At 45.8% G+C, this 21,438-nt stretch overlaps 1 protein-coding gene across 1 annotated transcript in view; it reads right to left on the minus strand.

The window, feature by feature from the left end:
• The window catches only part of ATP7B (ATPase copper transporting beta), a 55,776-nt gene extending 35,487 nt beyond the window's left edge, over positions 1-20,289 (minus strand). The window contains 2 exon segments of the mRNA XM_082675750.1: positions 3,146-4,334; positions 20,178-20,289. Coding sequence (XP_082531876.1) covers positions 3,146-4,289 — 1,144 coding nt within the window. The 5' untranslated portion in view covers positions 4,290-4,334; positions 20,178-20,289.
• Positions 20,290-21,438: the final 1,149 nt, after the last annotated feature.

Below are 21,438 nucleotides of genomic sequence, written 5' to 3' on the forward strand. Positions count from 1 at the left end.
GGTGCTGGCCTGTCTCTCCGCCTGGCATGCAGTCCTGCCCTTTCCTGCCTGTTCAGATCCTATCCATTCTTAAGTCCTATCCACGCCCAACTCCATGGTCACCCCTACATCATGTCCTTGGGAGCCCCACAAGTGGGATTCTTCTGAATCCCAAAAGCATCTGACCTACACCTTCCTTGTTACAACATTTATTCTAACCTGCCTTGGATGATACAAGGGGCCTCTGTGACCTGCTTCCCCGGGAGAGTGTGAACCGCTGTGGGCGGGTGCTGGACTGCCGCTGAGCACTTCACGGCAGCTGGCACAGGACCCGGGCCCCAGAAGACCCCCAGCACGTGCAGGGGTGAGGGAACCGTGCCCTGAAAGTGACATCACTCACTTATGAGGGTGAGAGGAACATGCTATACGTAACAGGTGAATTTTCCTCACTTTGTATTCATGTATCCCATCCATCCATCCATCCATCCATTCAAAAACTACTTACCATGCAAACAAGTGAAGAAATAACAGCTGCCTTCTACAACCTGGTCTAAATGTATTTTAGCTGTCAAGTAAGGGACTGAAACTCAATGCCTGTCTCTTGCCCGTATGCTCTCAGACCCTTTCCCTCCCTCCTTCCCCCTGCTCCACTACCAAGGGGCTGACCCCTGCAAACCACTTTTCCCAGGCTCCCTTGTCAACTGGTTTCTGATTAAATTTGGCACATGGAGGTACAAACAGGAAGCAACAGGACAGAAAGGAGGAGGACCCAAGTGTTTGCCATCTCTCCACCGGGGCCCCGGCTCCTGCCATAGCCTTGCCCTTGGCCAGTTCCCACCAGGCAAGCTCAGCCCCTGGGCTCGCGTAAACTAAACACCTGCCTTCCCTCAGACCCTCCCATCTGTGGGTGGTTTTCCTGTTTTCCCTCCCAGGTCCTGTTTGGTTTCTCAGCTCTGTCATCTCTCTCAAGAGTTCCCTCCTTCGGCTGACCTGAGACCCTGCCTGTCCCAGCCCGTTGTGTCCTTTCTCCTTCGTTTCCTTCACAAACCCCTACGTGTGCTGGGTGCTGCGGAGTCAAAGGAGAAACAAATCACATGGTTTGAAGACAGTCCTCAAGGAGCCCCGGGTCAATCCAGAATGGCCGACCAAATACAAATAATGCCTTTTGCGCATTTAAGTGGCTATAAAAGACAGTCACCAGCACACTTATGGTTTATCCTAAATTAAGACTGCCAGGTAAAATACAGGACATCCAGGTAAAATTGAATTTCAGATAAACAGTAATTTTTTAGTATGTCTCAAATACTGCACAGGACATACTAATATTAAAACGTTACTCATTGTTTATCTGAAATTGAAACTTAACTAGGTATCCTGTATTTTTTTTTTTTTTTGCAGTACGCGGGCCTCTCACTGTTGTGGCCTCTCCTGTTGCGGAGCACAGGCTCCAGACGCGCAGGCTCAGCAGCCATGGCTCACGGGCCCAGCCGCTCCGCGGCATGTGGGATCTTCCCGGACCGGGGCACGAACCTGTGTCCCCTGCATCGGCAGGCGGACTCTCAACCACTGCGCCACCAGGGAAGCCCGTCCTGTATTTTTATTTGCTAAATCTGGTTGCCTAAATACCTCTTGGGCTAAACATAATTCTCATAATTCTGGCTAATAAAAATCCCTGTTTTCTCTCCAGGTTTACGTAGTCAAGTTCAATTATTCTGCATTATACAGTTCAATGCAAATTTCTTTTTACTGCTGATAACTTGATTCCACTGTTTTAAGACTTTAAACCTTATACAAATATAGCAGATGGCGACTACATACTACATGTCTTAGCTTCTGAGTACAGGATTTACTGTTCCAGTTTCCTTATTGATTTTTGTTTAAAAAAACAAAACAAAACAAATCTCCTTCCTGAAACTTGGTACAAAGACAAAGCCCAGAATGGGGCCCAGTCGCTCCACATGACTCACCCGTTCCCCTTGGGGGTGGGTGGTGCAGGGGCCTAGGAAGGGCTCCTCGGGGTGGGGGGAGTGAGTGGGAGTCAGCCATGAGGGGCAGGACAGGGGGCCCGGCCGTGTCTCTGCCACCTCCCATGGCTCACTGGCTCACTCCCACCCCCCCCCCAGAGGGAGCCCTCCCTAGAAGCCCCCCTTCCCCCTCACAGGGCTGACACCTGCTGCCCCACGTGGTTTCCCCCTCCCTGCTACCACATAAGTTCTTGGGGTGGGGGTGGGGGAAGGTACCTCGCTGCTCAGCAGCCCACAGCTCACACAGACCTGGTGAGGGGCAGAAACACGAAGGACGCTAAGACAACTTGCTGGGCTCCCGAGTGAAGGCAATGGAGGGGAAAACAGGCAAGTGAGTGGCTGGCGGGTCAATGGGAGGGGGCCTGGGGACAGCCACCACCCTGGAAACTGTCTAGTGGCGTGGCATCAAGGTATGTGGGCACCTTGCTTTGGGAAGGCTGTCACACACACCCCCCCCTTCTCACAGCCATGGTCGGGGGTGGGTGGGAAGGGAAACCATCATCATATCCTTCCCTTCTTTCCCACTATCAACAGAATGGGCTCCAAGTGGTGAAACCAGGGTCCTGTTGTCTTTATTATTCTGTTTTGTTTAGCAGAGAAATCTCAGAGCAAATGATGATGTTTCCTTTGGAGAGAGAAGGGCCAGGTGTTCCCAAAGTACTCTTTTTAAAAAGAACACAGGGGCTTCCCTGGTGGCGCAGTGGTTAAGAATCCGCCTGCCAATACAGGGGACACGGGTTGTAGCTCTGGTCCGGGAAGATCCCACATGCCACGGAGCAACTAAGCCCGTGCGCCACAACTACTAAGCCTGCGGTCTAGAGCCCGTGCACCACAACTAGTGAAGCCCGCTCGCCACAACTACTGAGCCCACACGCTGCAACTCCTGAAGCCCTCGCACTCTAGGGCCCGTGTGTTGCAACTACTGAGCCCACGTGCTGCAACTACTGAAGCCCATGCTCCCAGAGCCTGTGCACTGCAACAAAGAGTAGCCCCCGCTCGCCGCAACTAGAGAAAGCCTGTGAGCAGCAACGAAGACCCAACACAGCCAAAAATAATAATTAAAAAAAAAAAAAGAACACAGAATCAGTGTTCTCTTCAGAAAAGAAGCTAAAAATCCAAGGAACTTAGCATCAACCACGTACCAGCCAGGACGGAGGCCTCGAATCCCATGTCCTCCACCGCAGCTCGGAGTTCTGCTGGGTGAGTTAGAGATGGATCGTAGAGAACCGTTCCTGTCCCTTCAGCCAAAGACACTGAGATACGCTGCACTCCCTCCCTCTGGGAAACCAGGCCCTCGATGGACTGGACGCAGGACTCACAGGTCATGCCAGCGATGGCCAGCACTGCAGCACAGCGCACGCCGGGCGCCTGGGGGCTCCTGGTGTCTGTCCCACTCCCTTCCGCTCCATCGGGTAGAGAGACTTTAAAGTTCCCGGGTGGCAGAGCCTCAATGGCCCTCTGCAGGGTCCCTGGGGAGATGCGGGAAGGGTCGTACTGGACTTGGGCAGTCCCGTTCTCCAGGGACACTTGGATACTCTGAACCCCTGGCTGCTGGCCAATATTTTCTTCGATGTTCAGGACACAAGACTTACAGTGCATTCCATCCACTCTCAGATACAGGGGCACCCCCTGGCTCCCCGAGGTCTCTGAGTTATTGCCATTCTGGTTAATGGAAGCCTGAGGGGCCTTTGGGTGGCTGCGCTGGAGCTGCCTGATGTCAATAGGTCCCAGGCTCACGGGGGCCACCTTGTTCTTGATGACGGCTTCAAACCCCATGTCGTTCACGTGGTCCCTGAGGTCTTGGGGTTGGATGAGGTAAGGCTGGTAAGTGATGACTGCCTCCTGGTTGCTGAGCGAGACGCGAACCCTCATGACGCCCTGCAGTTTCCCGATCTTACCTTCTATGGAGCTGACGCAGGACTGGCAGGTCATGCCCTCCACCCGAAGCTTGACCACAGCCTCCAGGGCAGGCGAGAACCTGGATGGCCGGGAGGCAGCCTTTCCCTCCGCCACAGTGGCCTGGAAGCCCATGTCCTCAATCTGACAGCAAACCTGAGGCAGGCTCAGGACTGAGGGCATGTACCTCACCATGGCGCTGCCCTGCTCCAGGGAAACCTTAACGCTCATGATACCTTTCAGACTAGACACCCTGCCCTCGATGGACTTCACACACGACTGGCAGGTCATGCCCACGATGCTGATGGTGCCGGTGGCCGTCTGAGAAGCGTGCACGCCATCCAGGCCGTCCTCGTAGCCATTGTTGTCAAAGGCAAAACTCTGCTTCATCGTTGGCTCCCAGGTTCGAGCAGGCCAGGAAATCTTAGGCAGGATCTAAAAGGAAGAGAAAGAACATTTTTTATCCTTAAAACTAAACATTTTCTAAAATCTCCCAGCTTGTGTGGCACCGAGAAAATGGAAAACAATACCACTGGTGTCCAAACATCCCAAGAGTATGAGAACATTAAAAAAGGGGAGGAAATCTATAAAGACATTACTTATCATATGAAAGGGTTCAGAGGGGTTCCTTCTAGCTCTGACTTTCTGTGATTCTGAACCCAGAAGTCAACTGCCCACCTTGGTAGAAGGCATGAAGGTTTCTGTGGGAAAGGAGAGCACGATGGGGCTGACCCGCACAGAACAAGCATGGCAGGCCTACGACAGAGGCAGAGAGCACAGCAGCCCACAGCAGAAGGGCACAGGTCCCACAAGACCTCCCCGACTCCGGCTGACACCTGAAATCTCCCCACTGGACTTGGTCCTTCCAGCTTAAACTCTGGACGTCCTGCTGGAATGCAAATACACAGAATAGGCCACACCCTAATTCTGCATCTCTTTCTAGGGGTGTCCATCTCATTCTCTTAGCAGGGGTTAGACTTAATAGCCATAGGGCACATGTTCCAAATGCAGACCTCCCAGCGCATGGGGCCAGACCACAGTGCCTGTGAAAAAAGGTCTCGAAGGACGCCCCTGGAGCCACGGAAGTGAGCACAGCAGTGCCAAGGGGACCAAGAGGAGGGGGAGGGGGAAAGCTGGAAGAACAGGAAGTTGGGCTGAACAAGGCACTTGCCTTGTTCTGCCTCGGCTGAGTCCCTGCCCCGCCGGGTGCTCAGGGCCGCTGGAGACATTACCTAAAAACGACACGTGCTTCACCAAATTAAACGGATTCATTTTCTTAGCGTATCACAGCTCAAGTGTAGTTTCCTGATGTCTTCTCATGATGTGGCCTCAGCCATTCTGTTAACAAAACTTCCCTTTCGCAGGGTCCCAGCCTCACCACTCTCTTAACTAGATATAGTTTTTATACTAGTACTATTACCTGCTTCAGGCATTTGGGCACAGGCCTTTGTATATGGCAACGGATAAAAAAGCATGTCACTCGACACCTACACAAGCCTACTCATCTTCAGCTGAAGCTCGATTACATGGATTGATCTTCTCTGTCCCTGTGCATAAAATGCTTATCTTTCCAACTTCAGATTTTGAGCAGCTTCACAAGATGAAAGTTTAAATAACTTTTAAAACAGACTATAAATATTCATTTGTATATCCACAGAGGAAATCACAAGCTAGTTTGGGATTAATAATTATAAGGAATTTAAAAAAATATTTTAAAATAGAGAAAAAGGGATAATTAAGTAATTTATGAGACAGTAACTCAAAAATTTGATGGATTCAAAAAACATACTGAAATTATCTATGGTGTAAATACAGAAATGTATATGATAAGGATGACATGGCATAACAGTATTAACGGACGACTGGGTAGACACCTGGGAAACCTATTTGGAAAAATATAAATTTGGAATCTACATATCAGAAGACAATTCAGACAGATCAAAGATGAAGACGTAAAAAGCAAAATAATAAAAGTACTAGATGAAGACATAGGAGAATATCTATTATAATCTCAGAGTGGGGAAAGCCTAAATATGACAAACCAAAAGCAAGAAAATCCAGAGCTATAAAATAAAAGTTTGGTATATCTAACCACAATAAGAGGAAAACAAATTGTTCAAACCAAGGCAGAAGATAAACCGAGAGAAAAAAAAGACTTGCTTTCACCTTAAGCAAATTAAGAGCTAATTCCTTTAATATATAAAGAGCGCCTTCGAAAAGAAAAAGGCCAACATTCCAACAGAAAAAAGAAGGCAGTTCATCAAAAAGGAAATGCAAATGGCTTCTCAATATATGAAAAGCAACATTAAAGGAGAAATATTAACATTCCCACCTCACATGTGAGGTTGACACGGTCTTCACCATTCAAGTTGGCACCCACTGACTCATTCCCCAGGGTTAGTGGGAATGTTACCTCTTGGGAAGGCAACTTGGCGATATCTATTAAAATAACAAATTCACATATTCTTTGACCCAGTGACTCTCTAAGAATTTAGGCAATAAATATATTTGTTTGCATGCAAAAGGAAGCATGCAACAAAGATATTAGATGCTACAACACATTGAAAACAACATAAATGTCCATCAATAGAGGCTGATAAATTACTGCACAAATGTACAATGGAATACTATCTAGCTCTTAAAAAGAATGAGGCAACTCTATAAACAGTGAAATAGACTGGTATCTAATATATGGTTCAGTGAAAACAGCAAGGCACAGAATATACAGCACATCTAGGAACTTCCCTGGTAGTCCAGTGGTAAAGAACTCATTTTACAATGCAGGGCACTAGGGTTCGATCCCTGGTCAGGGAACTAAGATCCCACATGCCACGGGGCCACTAAGCCCATGCACCACAACTACTGAGGTCGTGTGCCTCAACTAGAGCCTGTGAGCCGCAAACTAGAGAAAAGAAAACCTGCATGCCGTAACTAGAGAAAAGCCCACGCACCACAACGAAAGATCCCGCATGCCTCAACGAAGATCCTGCGTGCTGCAACCGAGACCCAAACGGCCAAAAATAAGTTAAATAAATAAATAATAGGTAAGCCTTTGACAAGAAAAAAGAATATATAGTGCATCTAGTATTTCGGTTATCTGCTGCTCAAGACAAACCAAACTTAGTGGCTTATGAAGACAGCTCACAGTTTTTCAACTTGGACAGGGTTTGGCAGGTAAAGCTCATCTCTGGGGTGGCTGAATGGGGCTGGAGGTTCCACTTGCAAGAAGATGGCTCATTCATCACATGGCTGGCAGGTTGAGGGTGGCTGCTGTTGGCAGGGACCTTGGCTCTCTTCCATGTAGCCTCTGCACGTGGCTAGGCTGGGTACCTCACCGTTGGGGGTTTCTGGGTTCTGAGAGGGAGTGTCACAGTAGTTAGCATTCACAGAGAACAAGTCCCAGTGTGCAAGCACTTAGCAAGCCTCTGCTTGCATCATACCTGCTAATCCACCATTGTCCAAAGCCAGTCACGTGGCCAAGCTCAGTCAATAAGGAAGAGAGTTACATAAGTGCTTACATACAAGGAAGTGGAGTTCACTGGGAGGACCACCAAAATAAGTCTATCACAGCATGCTAGCACTGTTTGTGAGAGAAAAAGAATACAACACACGCAGATGTTTATGCAAGTATGGAGTTACCTTTGGAAGAACACATAAGAAGCTGGCACAGAGTTTGTGGACTGGGCAGCTGAAGGGGTCAGGCAGCTGGGGTACAGGAGTGGGAAGGAAGAGTTACTTTTCACTGTACACCTTACTGTACAATGTACACGTGTTACCGAATTCTAGAACATGATTAATTTAAACATTAAGTTAAAATAATGTGAGAATAAAGGAGATCCGCAGCAGTGACTTGATTGTAACTGGTATGAATTAAATACTTATTTAACTGAAAAAAGATGCAGGTCAGGGGGAAAGACTGTGGTTAAGACTGTGCACTTCCACTGCAGGGGGCCTGGGTTCAATCCCTGGTCCAGGAACTAACACCCTGCATGCCACATGGTGTGACCAAAAAAAAAAAAAAAAAAGATACAGGAAAAACTAAGAAGCTATTCTAAAGATATTTAGATACTTCAATACAGTATCTTAGTAAAGCAGAAATTACCTCCTTATAAGACATAACTCTCAATCACCCAGTCTGTTGGAAAAACAAATCCCTAATGATTTACTACCCAACTTATGTTTCTTGGTCCCAGGTCGAGCTACAACTCACCAAACCCAAGCCACAAAGCTGGCTCTTAATCCCTGGATTATCGATTCTATGTTCCTGCTAAAGGAGTCTGCAGAAGTGTTGGAAGCTATTTGTTTGTAGCAAATAATACTCAGAGGTCTCCCTTCTACACAGGCAAGCTTCTAAAGACAAGCAGTTACAGAAGACAAAGCTTTGCAAATAACATAACTTTATGAAACACCAGCGTACCTGCTGGTTTAGGAGCAATCTCATAACAGTTGTTGGGTATCTGGATCGTTTTTAAGTGTACGCACATACTGTGCTTTTAATTCCGTTCTTCAATGAAGACAATCTCTGGGGTGGGGAAAAACTCCCCTACTGAGTTCAAAGAAACAAACATGTCTAGGTTTAAGGGCTCATCAGAAGCAATGGACATTGGAGAGTGGGCCCAGGGTACAGACTGTGTGTCCAGGGAAAACGTGGTAGAATTCCCAGTGTTGTCTACGTCCCACTAAATTATACACTCCTTGAGGACAAACACTGGGGACTTCTTCTGCAGGCCCAACATCAGGCGGCTGGCTTCTGAATTTTCAATAAACTATTAGTACGGTAGGCATGAGGTTGAGAAGCGCCTGGAAACACCAGAGAAGAGGGTAATTCCACAGAGAGGAATCCAAAAATGAATTGCGATTCTTTGCCACCTCTCTAGGCGGCCTGGTCACATGGAATTTGCTGAGAGTACCAGGGCTTTTAAACAAAAAGATAGGGAAAGGTATATAAACTCTTGATTTGCTAAGATGGAGCCAGGAAAGGAAAATAAGAGAGGCCAGTCTAGTATGAAGAAATTGGAAATGGGGTGGTATGTTTTAATGAACGTTTTCAAAGCCAGACTGAAATTGCAAAGCCCAGAAATGACGTGCCTGGTAGAAAATGGCTGTGATCACAAATCAAAGAGCAATGCTACTACACGTACAAGGGAAGAACCACTCGCCACTTCTGAGCTCCCTTAGTTACAGGTGGATCCCCAACATCCTTAAACTGGACACCACTCACCCACTTATCCTGAGACTTCTTTCACTTTGTTTTTGTTTTTGTTTTTTTTGCTGTACATGCGCCTCTCACTGTTGTGGCCTTTCCCGTCGCGGAGCACAGGCTCCAGACGCGCAGGCCCAGCGGCCATGGCGCACGGGCGCAGCCGCTCCGCAGCATGTGGGATCCTCCTGGACCGGGGCACGAACCCGTGTCCCCTGCATCGGCAGGCAGACCCCCAGCCACTGTGCCACCAGGGAAGCCCGACTTCTTTCACTTTGAAGGATATGGAACACCCTTAACAACTTATGAGGCAAAAATATTATACGTGCCTGCAACTTTTCCAGTATATAACCTCCACCCCATACAACCCTATACACCTGAACTTTCATGGAATTCAACATACAGAAAGGTCCTGATTTTTTCATATGTACACAGACCCAATAGTAGCAAGTAGTTAATGATTCTCGGCGTTACTTTATGAGGATGGCATTTCATATCCCTACTGCTCAAGATAATTCTGTAAGTAGATATTCTTATCACCATTTTACTGCTGAAACAGACTCAGAGGTTCATCCAAGGTTATTTAAATAACGGAGCTGGGATCTAAATCCAGCCCAAAGTCCAGCAGGCTTTCTATTTCTTTTAAAAAAATTCGAAGGTTACTTTTTCTTTTTAGCCATGTTAATTGGGGAAGAGACTACAATACCGAAGAGCAAAATGAAGAAAACAGAAAAACAGCCACATACTACTATAGGGGAGCAGAACTTACCACCCTAAAATGCATCTCTTTGGCATACTGTCTTAAGCGAGTTATTTTCTGGTAAACAGCAGACACTGAAAGGGCTCTGAAAACCAAGTAGGAATTGCCTTTTTGTAAGAAACACTGATATTTGTAAGGGAAATCTCCATTTGTAAGGGTATGTCCCGCTCTGTCCCTGGAAGAGGAGGCTGACCAAATCTCTAGAAACTCGATTTATCAACGGAGAAGGAAGTGACTGAAATGTGGACCACAATCACCCTTGTTTACTGTGCTTTTCCTGGTAACTTCCCCTAACCGACCCTCCCCACTCTCAACATCCTCTTCTGTCTTTGGCTGAGGATGCCATTTAAGGTGTGGGCTTCGGCCACCTTGGTGAGTTCATTTTTCTTGGTCTCTCCCATGTACTCATGTTATTAAACTTATGTTTGACTTTCTCCTATTAATCTGTCTCTTGTCAACTTCATTCTTAGACCAGCCAGAAGAACCCAGAAAGGTAGAGGAAAGCGTCTTCCTCCCAACACTACCTATCAGGTAACAACAGGCTACATCCAGGTGAGTGAGCACAGCATGGAGGTGAGGGTGTGGCTAAGATCACTGGTCGGCCTGGGTCTGGGCCTGGCCTGCAACCCGTAGTATCTGTTCTATTCTCTTTTTTTCTTTTTTTAAAATTTAATTTATTTTTGGCTGCGTTGGGTCTTTGTTGCTGCGCCCGGGCTTTCTCTAGTTGTGGCGAGCGGGGGCTACTCTTCGTTGCAGTGCATGGGTTTCTCACTGTGGTGGCTTCTCTTGTTGCAGATCACGGGCTCTAGGCACACAGGCTTCAGTAGTTGTGCCTCGCGGGCTCTAGAGCGCAGGCTCAGTAGTTGTGGCACATGGGCTTAGTTGCTCCGCGGCATGTGGGATCTTCCTGGACCAGGGATCGAACCCATGGCAGGTGGATTCTTAACCACTGTGCCACCAGTGAAGTCCCTCTGCTCTATTTGTACCTGAGAATTCTCTGAGCTTCAGAGATACACGGGGAAGAAGGTTCAGAAGTGACTGACTCAAGAAAAGATCCCACCCAAACCACACCAGGCAAATGGGTGCCGGTCTCTAAGACCCCGAAAGACCTCCACTGAAGAAGAATCAATGTACCCATGTTAAACCTGTACTTACATAGATTTAAGCAAATACATACTTAGGTATTAATACATAAAATTGAGGTTATCTACGGGTGAGTTATGACGTTCTGATTTTTCACTATCTGTATATACTTTCCAATTAGTAAAACCTGAAAGAAAAAACAGACAAGTACTATTTTTTTTTTTTTTTTTTTTTTGTGGTACGCGGGCCTCTCACTGTTGTGGCCTCTCCCGCCACGGAGCACAGGCTCCGGACGTGCAGGCTCAGCGGCCATGGCTCATGGGCCTAGCCACTCCGCGGCATGTGGGATCTTCCTGGACCGGGGCACGAACCCGTGTCCCCTGCATCGGCAGGCGGACTCTCAACCACTGTGCCACCAGGGAAGCCCAAGTACTACTTTTATACCAGAAAACAAATGTGGTTTTTCAGTTTCTCTAAGGCAAGGAAGAAAATGTTTTGTTAAACCACACTGACATAAGCAGCGATAACATTATCATTGTGATAAAGATGACAGCAATGATGAACAGATGACATATTTCTACATGGCTTTATCCTCTAAAGAACGTTTTCACATCTATGTGTTTAAATATCGGCCATTCCGATTTGCTGTGAACTTCTTGAAGGGATGTCCGACGGTCTTGGGTAGGAGTTCCAGCCTTGGCTGAGCAAATCCAAGCCTCAGGTTTCTTAGGTGTAAAAGGAGGTAACAATAACGCCCATCCCAGTTCTGCAGGGAGGTCTGAATGCTAAGAAGTCTTAAAAGGCTAACGCCATAAATGTTTGAAAATGACTGACTATGAAGACAAACATGGCCTCATTCGATCTTCAAAAGCGGTCCAGAGAAGTAGGCAGGGAACTTGTTATTCTCCACCGTTTTACTGATAAGAACTAATCACTAAAACTCGTGTACATATTCCCCCACGCCCACCTCAACCCCTTCTAACTGTCCTTTAACACTGGCTCACAGAGGTCCAGAAAGAACTTCCAGTGAGAATTACTTACAGTTTGTCTACTGAAAAAACAAGCCACAACTCAGGCATTAGTTCAAACACCGAAGAGGGCGCACAGTGTGCCTGGACCATGTGGGCTCCAGCCTGACCTCTGGCCGCAGGGCTACCCCCAGCCCTGCTGTTCACTGTGCACTTTCTGGGAAATTCCACACAAATGACCATTTACTGCCTGTTTCTCTCTCTTGACCACGATGAGGAAAAATATAAACCCTCGCTGAAAAACTGAAGGCACTGTATCATTATTTGCCCAGGAGAAAAAAAGAGAATAAAATTAACAACAAATAAATTAACAAATTAACAACAAATAAAATTAACAACCTCAACACATACAGACAACATAGCTTGTTTTCCACGCACAAAAAAAATAAAATTTAGAAATTCACAAACTCTAAGACCTCTCCAAGAAGCACTTCCCAATAGTACCTCAGAAACCCCGTTTGCAATCTCACTCCACACAGCTTCACTATCAGCCGTTTCCGTTGCTTTTTTTTTTTTACATCTTTATTGGAGTATAATTGCTTTACAATGGTGTGTTAGTTTGTGCTTCATAACAAAGTGAATCAGTTATACATACACATATGTTCCCATATCTCTTCCCTCTTGCATCTCCCTCCCTCCCACCCTCCCTATCCCACCCCTCTAGGTGGTCACAAAGCACTGAGCTGATCTCCCTGTGCTATGCGGCTGCTTCCCACTAGCTATCTATTTTACGTTTGGTAGTGTATATATGTCCATGCCACTCTCTCACTTTGTCACAGCTTACCCTTCCCCCTTCCCATATCCTCAAGTCCATTCTCTAGTAGGTCTACACCTATTGTAACAATTATTCCATCAGACATTTATCAATTAACGGCATTTTTTTCTGCTTCAGAATCTTCTCTGATAACACTCTATATTTCAAGCCTCTCCCAAACAAAGAAATTTTAAATAGCAGGCCTGTCACTATCAAGCAACTGTCATCATCTTAGAACATTTTTTTACATTTGAATGAAATAGTCTGAGTGAGAACCATAAGGTCATAATTCCCTAGTCATTTCCCAGAATGATGGTAAGATCATGATATGACTTTTTCATGATATGATCTTTTCACGATATGAAAAGACCTACGTTAGATATACGCAATGTTATGACTGGTTAGAAGAAAATATCACACAAACAATGTTAAGTTAACTCAGGTATTTATATTATGTGATGGAAGTCAACGAACTTGGGATTATTCTTCTTGTTAATTATTATTATTGATAAATTGCACATGGTCATCAGATTTGATGAAATAATGTCGTTATTTTATCACAAAGAAATGTATACTAGAATGGTTAATGAAGGTGGTGGTTTCTACCTAGAATTATAGGTATGACCAGCTGTACAGAAAACAAATATTCCTTTGAAAGACTTAGGTATAAACAATATTTATAATTTATGCTAATCTACAAATGCACGATAGGAACTTGCTACTTAAAATAATCCTCAGAAAAAGAAATGTAAGTGGTTGATAAACCATTTCAAAAATAATAATAATATATGGTCAATTAATATTTGATAAGGGAGCCAAGAATACTTTACAGAGAAAAGGCAGTCTTTTCAATAAGTGGTGCTGAGAAACTGGGCATTCACATGTAGAATGAAAGAATGAAATTGGGACCCTGTCTTACACCACTCACAAAGATTAACTCTAATGGGTTAGAGACTTAAGTGCAATACCAGAAACCATAAAACTTCTAGAAGAAAACATAGGGGAGAAAAGCTCCTTGACATGAGTCTCAGCAATGATTTTTTGGATATGATACGGAAAGCGCAGGCAGCCAAACAAAAAATAAACAAGTGGGACTACATCAAACTACAAAGCTTCTACACAGCAAAAGAAACAATCCACAAAATTAAAAGACGGCCTACAGAATGGAATAAAATATTTGCAAACCATATTCAAAATACATAAAGAATTCATACAACTGGGCTTCCCTGGTGACGCAGTGCTTAAGAGTCTGCCTGTCAGTGCAGGGGACACGGATTTGAGTGCTGGTCCGAGAAGATCCCACAAGCCGCGGAGCAACTAAGCCCATGCACCACAACTACTGAGCCTGTGCTCTAGAGCCGGTGAGCCACAACTACTGAGCCCACATGCCAAAAGTACTGAAGCCTGCACACCCAGGACCCGTGCTCCGCAACAAGAGAAGCCACCGCAATGAGAAGCCCGCGCACCGCAACGAAGAGTAGCCCCCGCTGGCCGCAACTAGAGAAAGCCCGCGCGCAGCAATGAAGACCCAACACAGCCAAAAATAAATAAATAAAATAATTTAAATAAAGAATTCATACAACTCAATAGCAAAAAAAATTAATCCAATTAAAAACAGGAAGAGGAACTGAATAGACATTTTCCCAAAGACATACAAATAGCCAATAGATGCATATAAAGGTGATAAACATCACCAATCATCAGAGAAATGCAAATCAAAACCACAATGAGATATGACTTCATACCTGTTAGAATGGTTATCATCAAAAAGGCAAGAGATACCACCATATGAGCCAGCAATCCCACTACTGTGCATATACCCCGAGAAAACCATAATTCAAAGAGTCATGTACCACAATGTTCACTGCAGCACTATTTACAATAGCCAGGACATGGAAGCAACCTAAGTGTCCATCAACAGATGAATGGATAAAGAAGATGTGGCACATATATACAATGGAATATTAGCCATAAAAAGAAAGAAATTGAGTTATTTGTAGTGAGGTGGATGGACCTAGAGCCTGTCATACAGAGTGAAGTAAGTCCGAAAGAGAAAAACAAATACTGTATGCTAACACATATATATGGAATCTAAAAAAAAAAAAAGGTTCTCATGAACCAAGGGGCAGGATAGGAATAAAGACACAGACGTAGAGAATGGACTTGAGGACACAGGGAAGGGGAAGGGTAAGCTGGGACGAAGTGAGAGAGTGGCATGGACATATATACACTACCAAATGTAAAATAGATAGCTAGTGGGAAGCAGCCACATAGCACAGGGAGACCAGCTCGGTGCTTTATGACCACCTAGAGGGGTGGGATAGGGAGGGTGGGCGTGAGATGCAAGAGGTAGGAGATATGGGGATATATGTAAAAGTATAGCTGATTCACTTTGTTGTACAGCAGAAACTAACACAACATTGTAAAGCAATTATATTCCAATAAAGATTTTTTTTTAAAAAAAGGCAAGAGATAACAAATGCTAGTGAGGATGTGGAAAAAAGGGAACCCTTGTGCAACGTTGGTGGGAATATAAATTGTTACAGCTACAATGGAAAACAGTATGGAGGTTCCTCAAAAAATTGAAAATAGAACTACCATATAATCCAGCAATTCCACTCCTGGGTATTTATTTAAAGGAAATGAAAACACTGTGTTGAAGAGATATATGCACCCCCACGTTCACAGCAGCGTTATTTACAATAGCAAAGAGGGCTTCCCTGGTGGCGCAGTGGTTGAGAGTCCGCCTGCCGATGCAGGGGACATGGGTTCGTGCCCCGGTCCGGGAAGATCCCACGTGCCGCGGAGCAGCTGGGCCCATGAGCCATGGCCGCTGAGCCTGCGCGTCCGGAGCCTGTGCTCTGAGGCCGCAACAGTGAGAGGCCCGCGTACCGCAAAAAAAAAAAAAAAAAAAAAACAATAGCAAAGACATGGAAACAACCTAAGTGTCCATCAATAGATGAATGGATATAGAAAATGTGGTGTATATATACACAATGGAATATTATTTAGCCATAAAAAAGGAAATCCCACCATTTGTGACAACATGGATGGACCTTGGGGGCATTATGCTAAATCAGACAGAGAAAGACAAATACTGTATGACCTCACTTATATGTGGATCTAAAACAAAAAGAAAGAAAAAAAAAACTCAGAAAAAGAGATCAGATTTGTGGTTACCTGAGGCGGCGGAGGGGAGGGGGAATAGGATGAAGGTGGTCAAAAGCTACAAACTTCCAGTTATAAGACAAATAAATACTAGGGATGTAATGCACAACATGACGGCTATAGTTAACACTGCTGTATGGTATGTATGCAAGTTGTTATGAGGGTAAATCCTGAGTTCTCATCACAAGAAAAAAACACATTTTTTCCCTTTTTTTTAGAAAACTCTATATGAGATGATGGATGTCACTCACTATATGAGATGATGTTGGTAGAACACAACCTTTTTGAGAGCAATGAAGCAATATCTGTCAAAATATTAAATGCCCATTGCCTTTGTCCCAGTAATTCCACTTCTGGGTTTTTCATCATATAGATATACAGTGACATGAGAATGTCCATTGGTACACTCACTAGTGAAAACGTGGAAACCATCTAAATATTCGTCTATAGAGAACAGGTTACATAAAGTATCCATCCAATAGAATTTTATGTAGTGGCTTTTTAAAAAAGGTGAATTTACATGTATTGACATGGAAAGACATCCCTGGTAGATTAAAGGGGGGAAAAGTTGCAGAACCGTGTAAGAGTATACACTGTTCCCTGTTTTTCTAGAGGAAGAGATCCACATTTCTATACGTTGTTATGATGTTTATATCCAGTAGACACTAACTTTAGGGGAAAATAGAGAAATACAAGTTCTCTAGAAGAGTGAATAATACTATAGTACGGTTGATGATGATTCCATGACAATTTGCTAGTGACATCTTTAAGTGACTAGATCACTCCCTTCAGCTATTTTTTTCCTTTACTCAGCAGGGGTACGCCTGTGCCAGCTGGGCTGTCTTGGTTTCATTTAGGCAAAAATAAAACCCAGCCTGACCACCCTCACCCAGCACAGACTCCTGTAGGTTGCTTTCTAAAATGGTTAAGCCCACAACCCAACACTCTCATCACAGTCATCAATCAGTTCAGTGTTTCCAACATCAGCCCTCCCTCCTGCCACAGAAATCACTTCCGGTTCTTGTATTTGTTCACTCACTCAACAGCTTACTTATTACCGTAGACTAATACACTGCCCGATGTGGAAGAGAAAGACACATAACACGGCGGCCTAGCTTGGCAACAGCCGTCAGGAAGGCCATGGGTAAGAAGGCCCAGGCAGGCAGTGCTGAGCAGAAAGGGGCATATTCCCTACACCCTCCAGCTGGATCGAGGACCAGGAATCTCTGCTGCCCACAACTCCCCAAAGGGGTTCTGAGAGGTAGGAGCCTGTTTCTTTCCAGGCCATTGTCCTGGGCCTGAGAGGAAACAAGAGCCCCGGGGAGGCCTGCAGACGCAGGGCCAGAAGAGCCAGGCCAGGGCGTTGAGGCCCCCGCCTTCTCCTCTTTGGTGAGCGCGCTCCTGGCGGGGTGGGGTGGTGGTGGAGTAACTGCCTGGGAAACCCACCAGGCATGGCCTGGCCCACAGAGCCTGCTCACACCAGCGAAGAGGAGAATCTAACATAGGTGGGAGGGAGGGATGGCCTCTCCAGACCAGTTACGCCTTTCAGAAAGGCACTTCCCCCTCTGTCCAAAACACAGAAGAAACTGACCCCTTGCCCAACATCACATCTTCATTCTAAACCGCATAGAACATACTCTACGTGGTATGAGAAATGTAAACACAAGCACACAAATCCGCTAACCACAAACACAATTTTGAAATGTTTTCTTCAGAGCAGCTACCTGCATCTTTTGTGAACAATGCATAACCTAAAAGCTAACTTTTCATTCACCATGGATTAGCAGCTCTGCAATACTCAGATGTTTTCAAACCCTATCTCACCCAACATGTTAAATACTTCCCTGTCCCAACAGAAAAGCAAGGGGCCTGTCCTCAGACAGACCTGGTATTAAATCCTTCAGGCAGATTAACTAACCTTTTTTTTTTTTTAAATTAATTTATTTATTTATTTTTGGCTGCGTTGGGTCTTCATTGCTGCACATGGGCTTTCTCTAGTTGGCGGCGAGCGGGGGCTACTCTTCGTTGCGGTGCGCAGGCTTCTCATTGCGGTGGCTTCTCTTGTTGCGGAGCATGGGCCCTAGGCGCGCGGGCTTCAGTAGTTGTGGCACACGGGCTCAGTAGTTGTGGCTCGTGAGCTTAGTTGCTCTGCGGCCTGTGGGATCTTCCCCAACCAGGGATCAAACCTGTGTTCCCTGCATTGGCAGGAGGATCCTTAACCACTGCGCCACCAGGGAAGTCCCCAGATTACCTAACCTCTTGATCTCAGGTTTCTGTCTGTTAAAGGAGGATAGTGATTAAATGAGGTGACAAGTCCCTTCCACATACCAAGTACTAAATAAGACAGCTCTCAAGTAGACCCAGAGTTTGATTTATAGCAGACTTTGAGTCAATACACTGTAACAGTGAACAAATACTCAATTGTAACTGACATTTAGTTTGGTTCTTATCTTAAACCAGCTACTACAAATTTCCCATTTGAGGGTAATTAATTTAAATTATATAATGTATATGCATGTGTATGTGTATGTGTGTGTGTGTGTGTGTATGTGTGTATATATATATCCACAAAATATTAAGTAAAAAATAGAAGGTATATAGTACTACGTACACATACACAAACTCACGTATACACATTCACATGTGTAGTGGCAAAATGGCTGAAGTATGTGGCTGTTTTCATTTTCTTTACATTTTTCCATATTCCCCTTGCCTCATGTTAAATTTGTTTTGTAGAATGAGCAGGTGTTACTTTTACAATCAGAACTTCAGAAAAAAATAGTTGCAATTGTGCTCAGATGGATTAACTGGCTGACAGAGTTCTACCAGACATTCAGAGAGCACCAAACACATCTCCGAGCTGGGAGTCCTGCTGAAGATCATTTCGGCAGAGATGATACCATTGTGCGTTTACACAGTACTCGACAAGGTGCTTTCACGTCCCAGAGAGGCAGGACTTCTCATTCCAGTAACCTGAAGCTGGAGGAGTCCAAGGCTCACCTGCCAGGTCCCACAGGCCAGCAAGGGCGCAGATCTGCACCTGACTCTCTTGCAGCCACAGCCTCTACCCAGAGCCCTCTTTCTGAAGGGCTCCCCGGCCAGGTTCAGGTTGCTTTCCTCGTCACATGAGGTTGGAAGTGGCCATTAAAAACCATTAGAATATTTCACATTCAAATACCTCAGATATAGGCTGAATTTTGTCAAGTAGTAGTTTGAACATTTTAAAGAAATGCTCTCAAAAAAAAAAAAAAAAGGAGGGCTTCCCTGGTGGCGCAGTGGTTGAGAGTCCGCCTGCCAATGCAGGGGACACGGGTTCGTGCCCCGGTCCGGGAAGATCCCACATGCCGCAGAGCGGCTGGGTCCGTGAGCCACGGCTGCTGAGCCTGCGCTCCGCAATGGGAGAGGCCACAACAGTGAGAGGCCCCCTTACCACAAAAAATTTAAAAAAAAAAAAAAAAGAAGAAAGGAATATTCTCAAGCATTTTACAAAAAAAAAAAAATTATTTTGCTATCTTAAGACATTCAACTAGAAACATAAAAGTTGACTGTGTACTGCATAAATGGATGTTCATAAGTCTCCTTCAACATACAAACATCTCTTGCATAGTACATTTCAAAAATCTCTACTCACAAAATTTCCCTTACTTTTAAAGACTTTTTAAACAATTAACACCAGAAGAAACAAAAATAACTCTTCAAGGAGCAAAAAGGACTTACGAAAACTTCCCTTTATATCTAAGTAGTATTTTTTTTTTCCATCTACTCATGTCAATGAAAAGGACCCCACACAGACCACCAGTCCCACCCAGAAATGCTGCTGCAGCACCATTTTTACAAAGCGTTAGTTGCACTGCCCTGCTTTTGAACATGACCTGACGTTTGGGTTAACAAACCCTTCGTTTGCTTAAGAAGAGCGGGTTCATTGGGCAGCAACACTTTCAAAATGTTTATTTAGCTGAAATGTGAAGATTAACAAAATAAGGTAAACACGTTAAAAAATAAAAAGGGGGAAAAGATCCACTTTTGTCTGATTTGCGTTTTGGGAAACTTGTGCACCACAGACGTTTACAAAATATCCTGAAACTAAGAAGCAACAAAACCCAAGATTTATCCACCATGAACTTAATCCCTGGAAAATTCCCCTGGACCCCTGGCTCACTCCCTACCCCAGAGCTGCTTGCTCCTGGCCCCTCTGACATGAGACACGCGGGAAACCTCCATCTATAACCTGGAGCTTTTATAAGAAGCCCTCCTGGCTTTTCAGCCCTTCTCCAACGGCACTCACCTGCTTGGAACTGACCTCCTGTGTTTTATTCAAAACTTTCTGTGAAAATTCTCCCTTCTCTGATGGGGGAGAGCATTCCTCCTCCGAAATCACTGGCCTGGAGGAGCCCGTGACCCTAGGGCTCCTCCTGAAGGACCACCGCTTGTGGACAGACAGCAGGGTCACCTGAGGGTCACCCAGAGTCACCAGGAAGGACGGCTCAGGGCTCCCGGGCATCTGGCCCCCAGCTCTCTCCATCGCTGTGTTCACAGTCACACCTTCACCTCGCACAACAGCAGTTCACCTTCTCCAGGCTATCTGGTCATGTTAGAAGAAAACGCTCGAAAAGCGTCCCCCTAACTAGCAGAGGGGAGGCTAACTCGGAGGCCCAGTCGCGCAGGTTCCCCTCTGCCCCGAGCCAGCCCGGGAGAGGATGCCAGCCAAGCCTTCAGGAACTTAAGCAGGCTGCACACCGCTGTATAAATATTTGCTCTTGTTTATTTACCCCTATCAAACCAATTGGCATCCTCTCACTCGTCCATGGCATCTGGCACTGGGGATGTTTGCACACGGCCCTACGCGTACCCAGTGCCGCTAGGACACCCGGCCGGCGCGTACAGGAGCCCAGCACGCAATCACGTCCCCACACTGAGCAGTTTCCTTTTGGCCCTGTGCACTCCCCAAGAGACCAGCCTGGAGGCAGGGGAGAAATGTCACTTCCTTTTACTACCAAACTTCGAGCGCTTTCTTGGAATAACTTCAGTTGCCTCTTCCATGGCTCCAGCACTGGTGGGGTGCAGATCACTAGGGGAGAAAAGTATTTCCCAGGCAACATGACTTGCTTTTTCAAGAAGGTGTAAGAGAGTTCCATGTCTCCTGCAGCTCTGTTCTCCCTTGGACCAACAGCTTGACTTCACTAAGAGCTGACTGCAGAAACTCACGGGCAAACAAGACTCATCCGTATTTTATATGCGGCAGAACCGTCGGGAACTAAGTCACAGTTTAGGCTTCTGAGGCTACCCGCTGCTCCACACGAGGATTAAGGGTGGCGTAGACAGTGGGGCAATTGGGGAGCCTCGTGCTGTGTTGGGCAGCCCCGCCTACCTTCCCACCCTCACCCACTCAGACACAGGAAGGAGGCGACCTCATCCCCCATGGGAGGAACAGCTCTGCCAGCCGCCAGCCCTGGCAGCACCTCCTACGGCAGGGACGTGCAGGGTGTCCACACTGAGGACGGAATTCAGTCAGTTGGGAAAACAGTTACTCTGTGTCCTGGCTTACT

The sequence above is a fragment of the Grampus griseus genome (genome assembly GCF_964374135.1).
Source record: "Grampus griseus genome assembly, chromosome: 18".
NCBI lineage: Eukaryota > Metazoa > Chordata > Mammalia > Artiodactyla > Delphinidae > Grampus > Grampus griseus.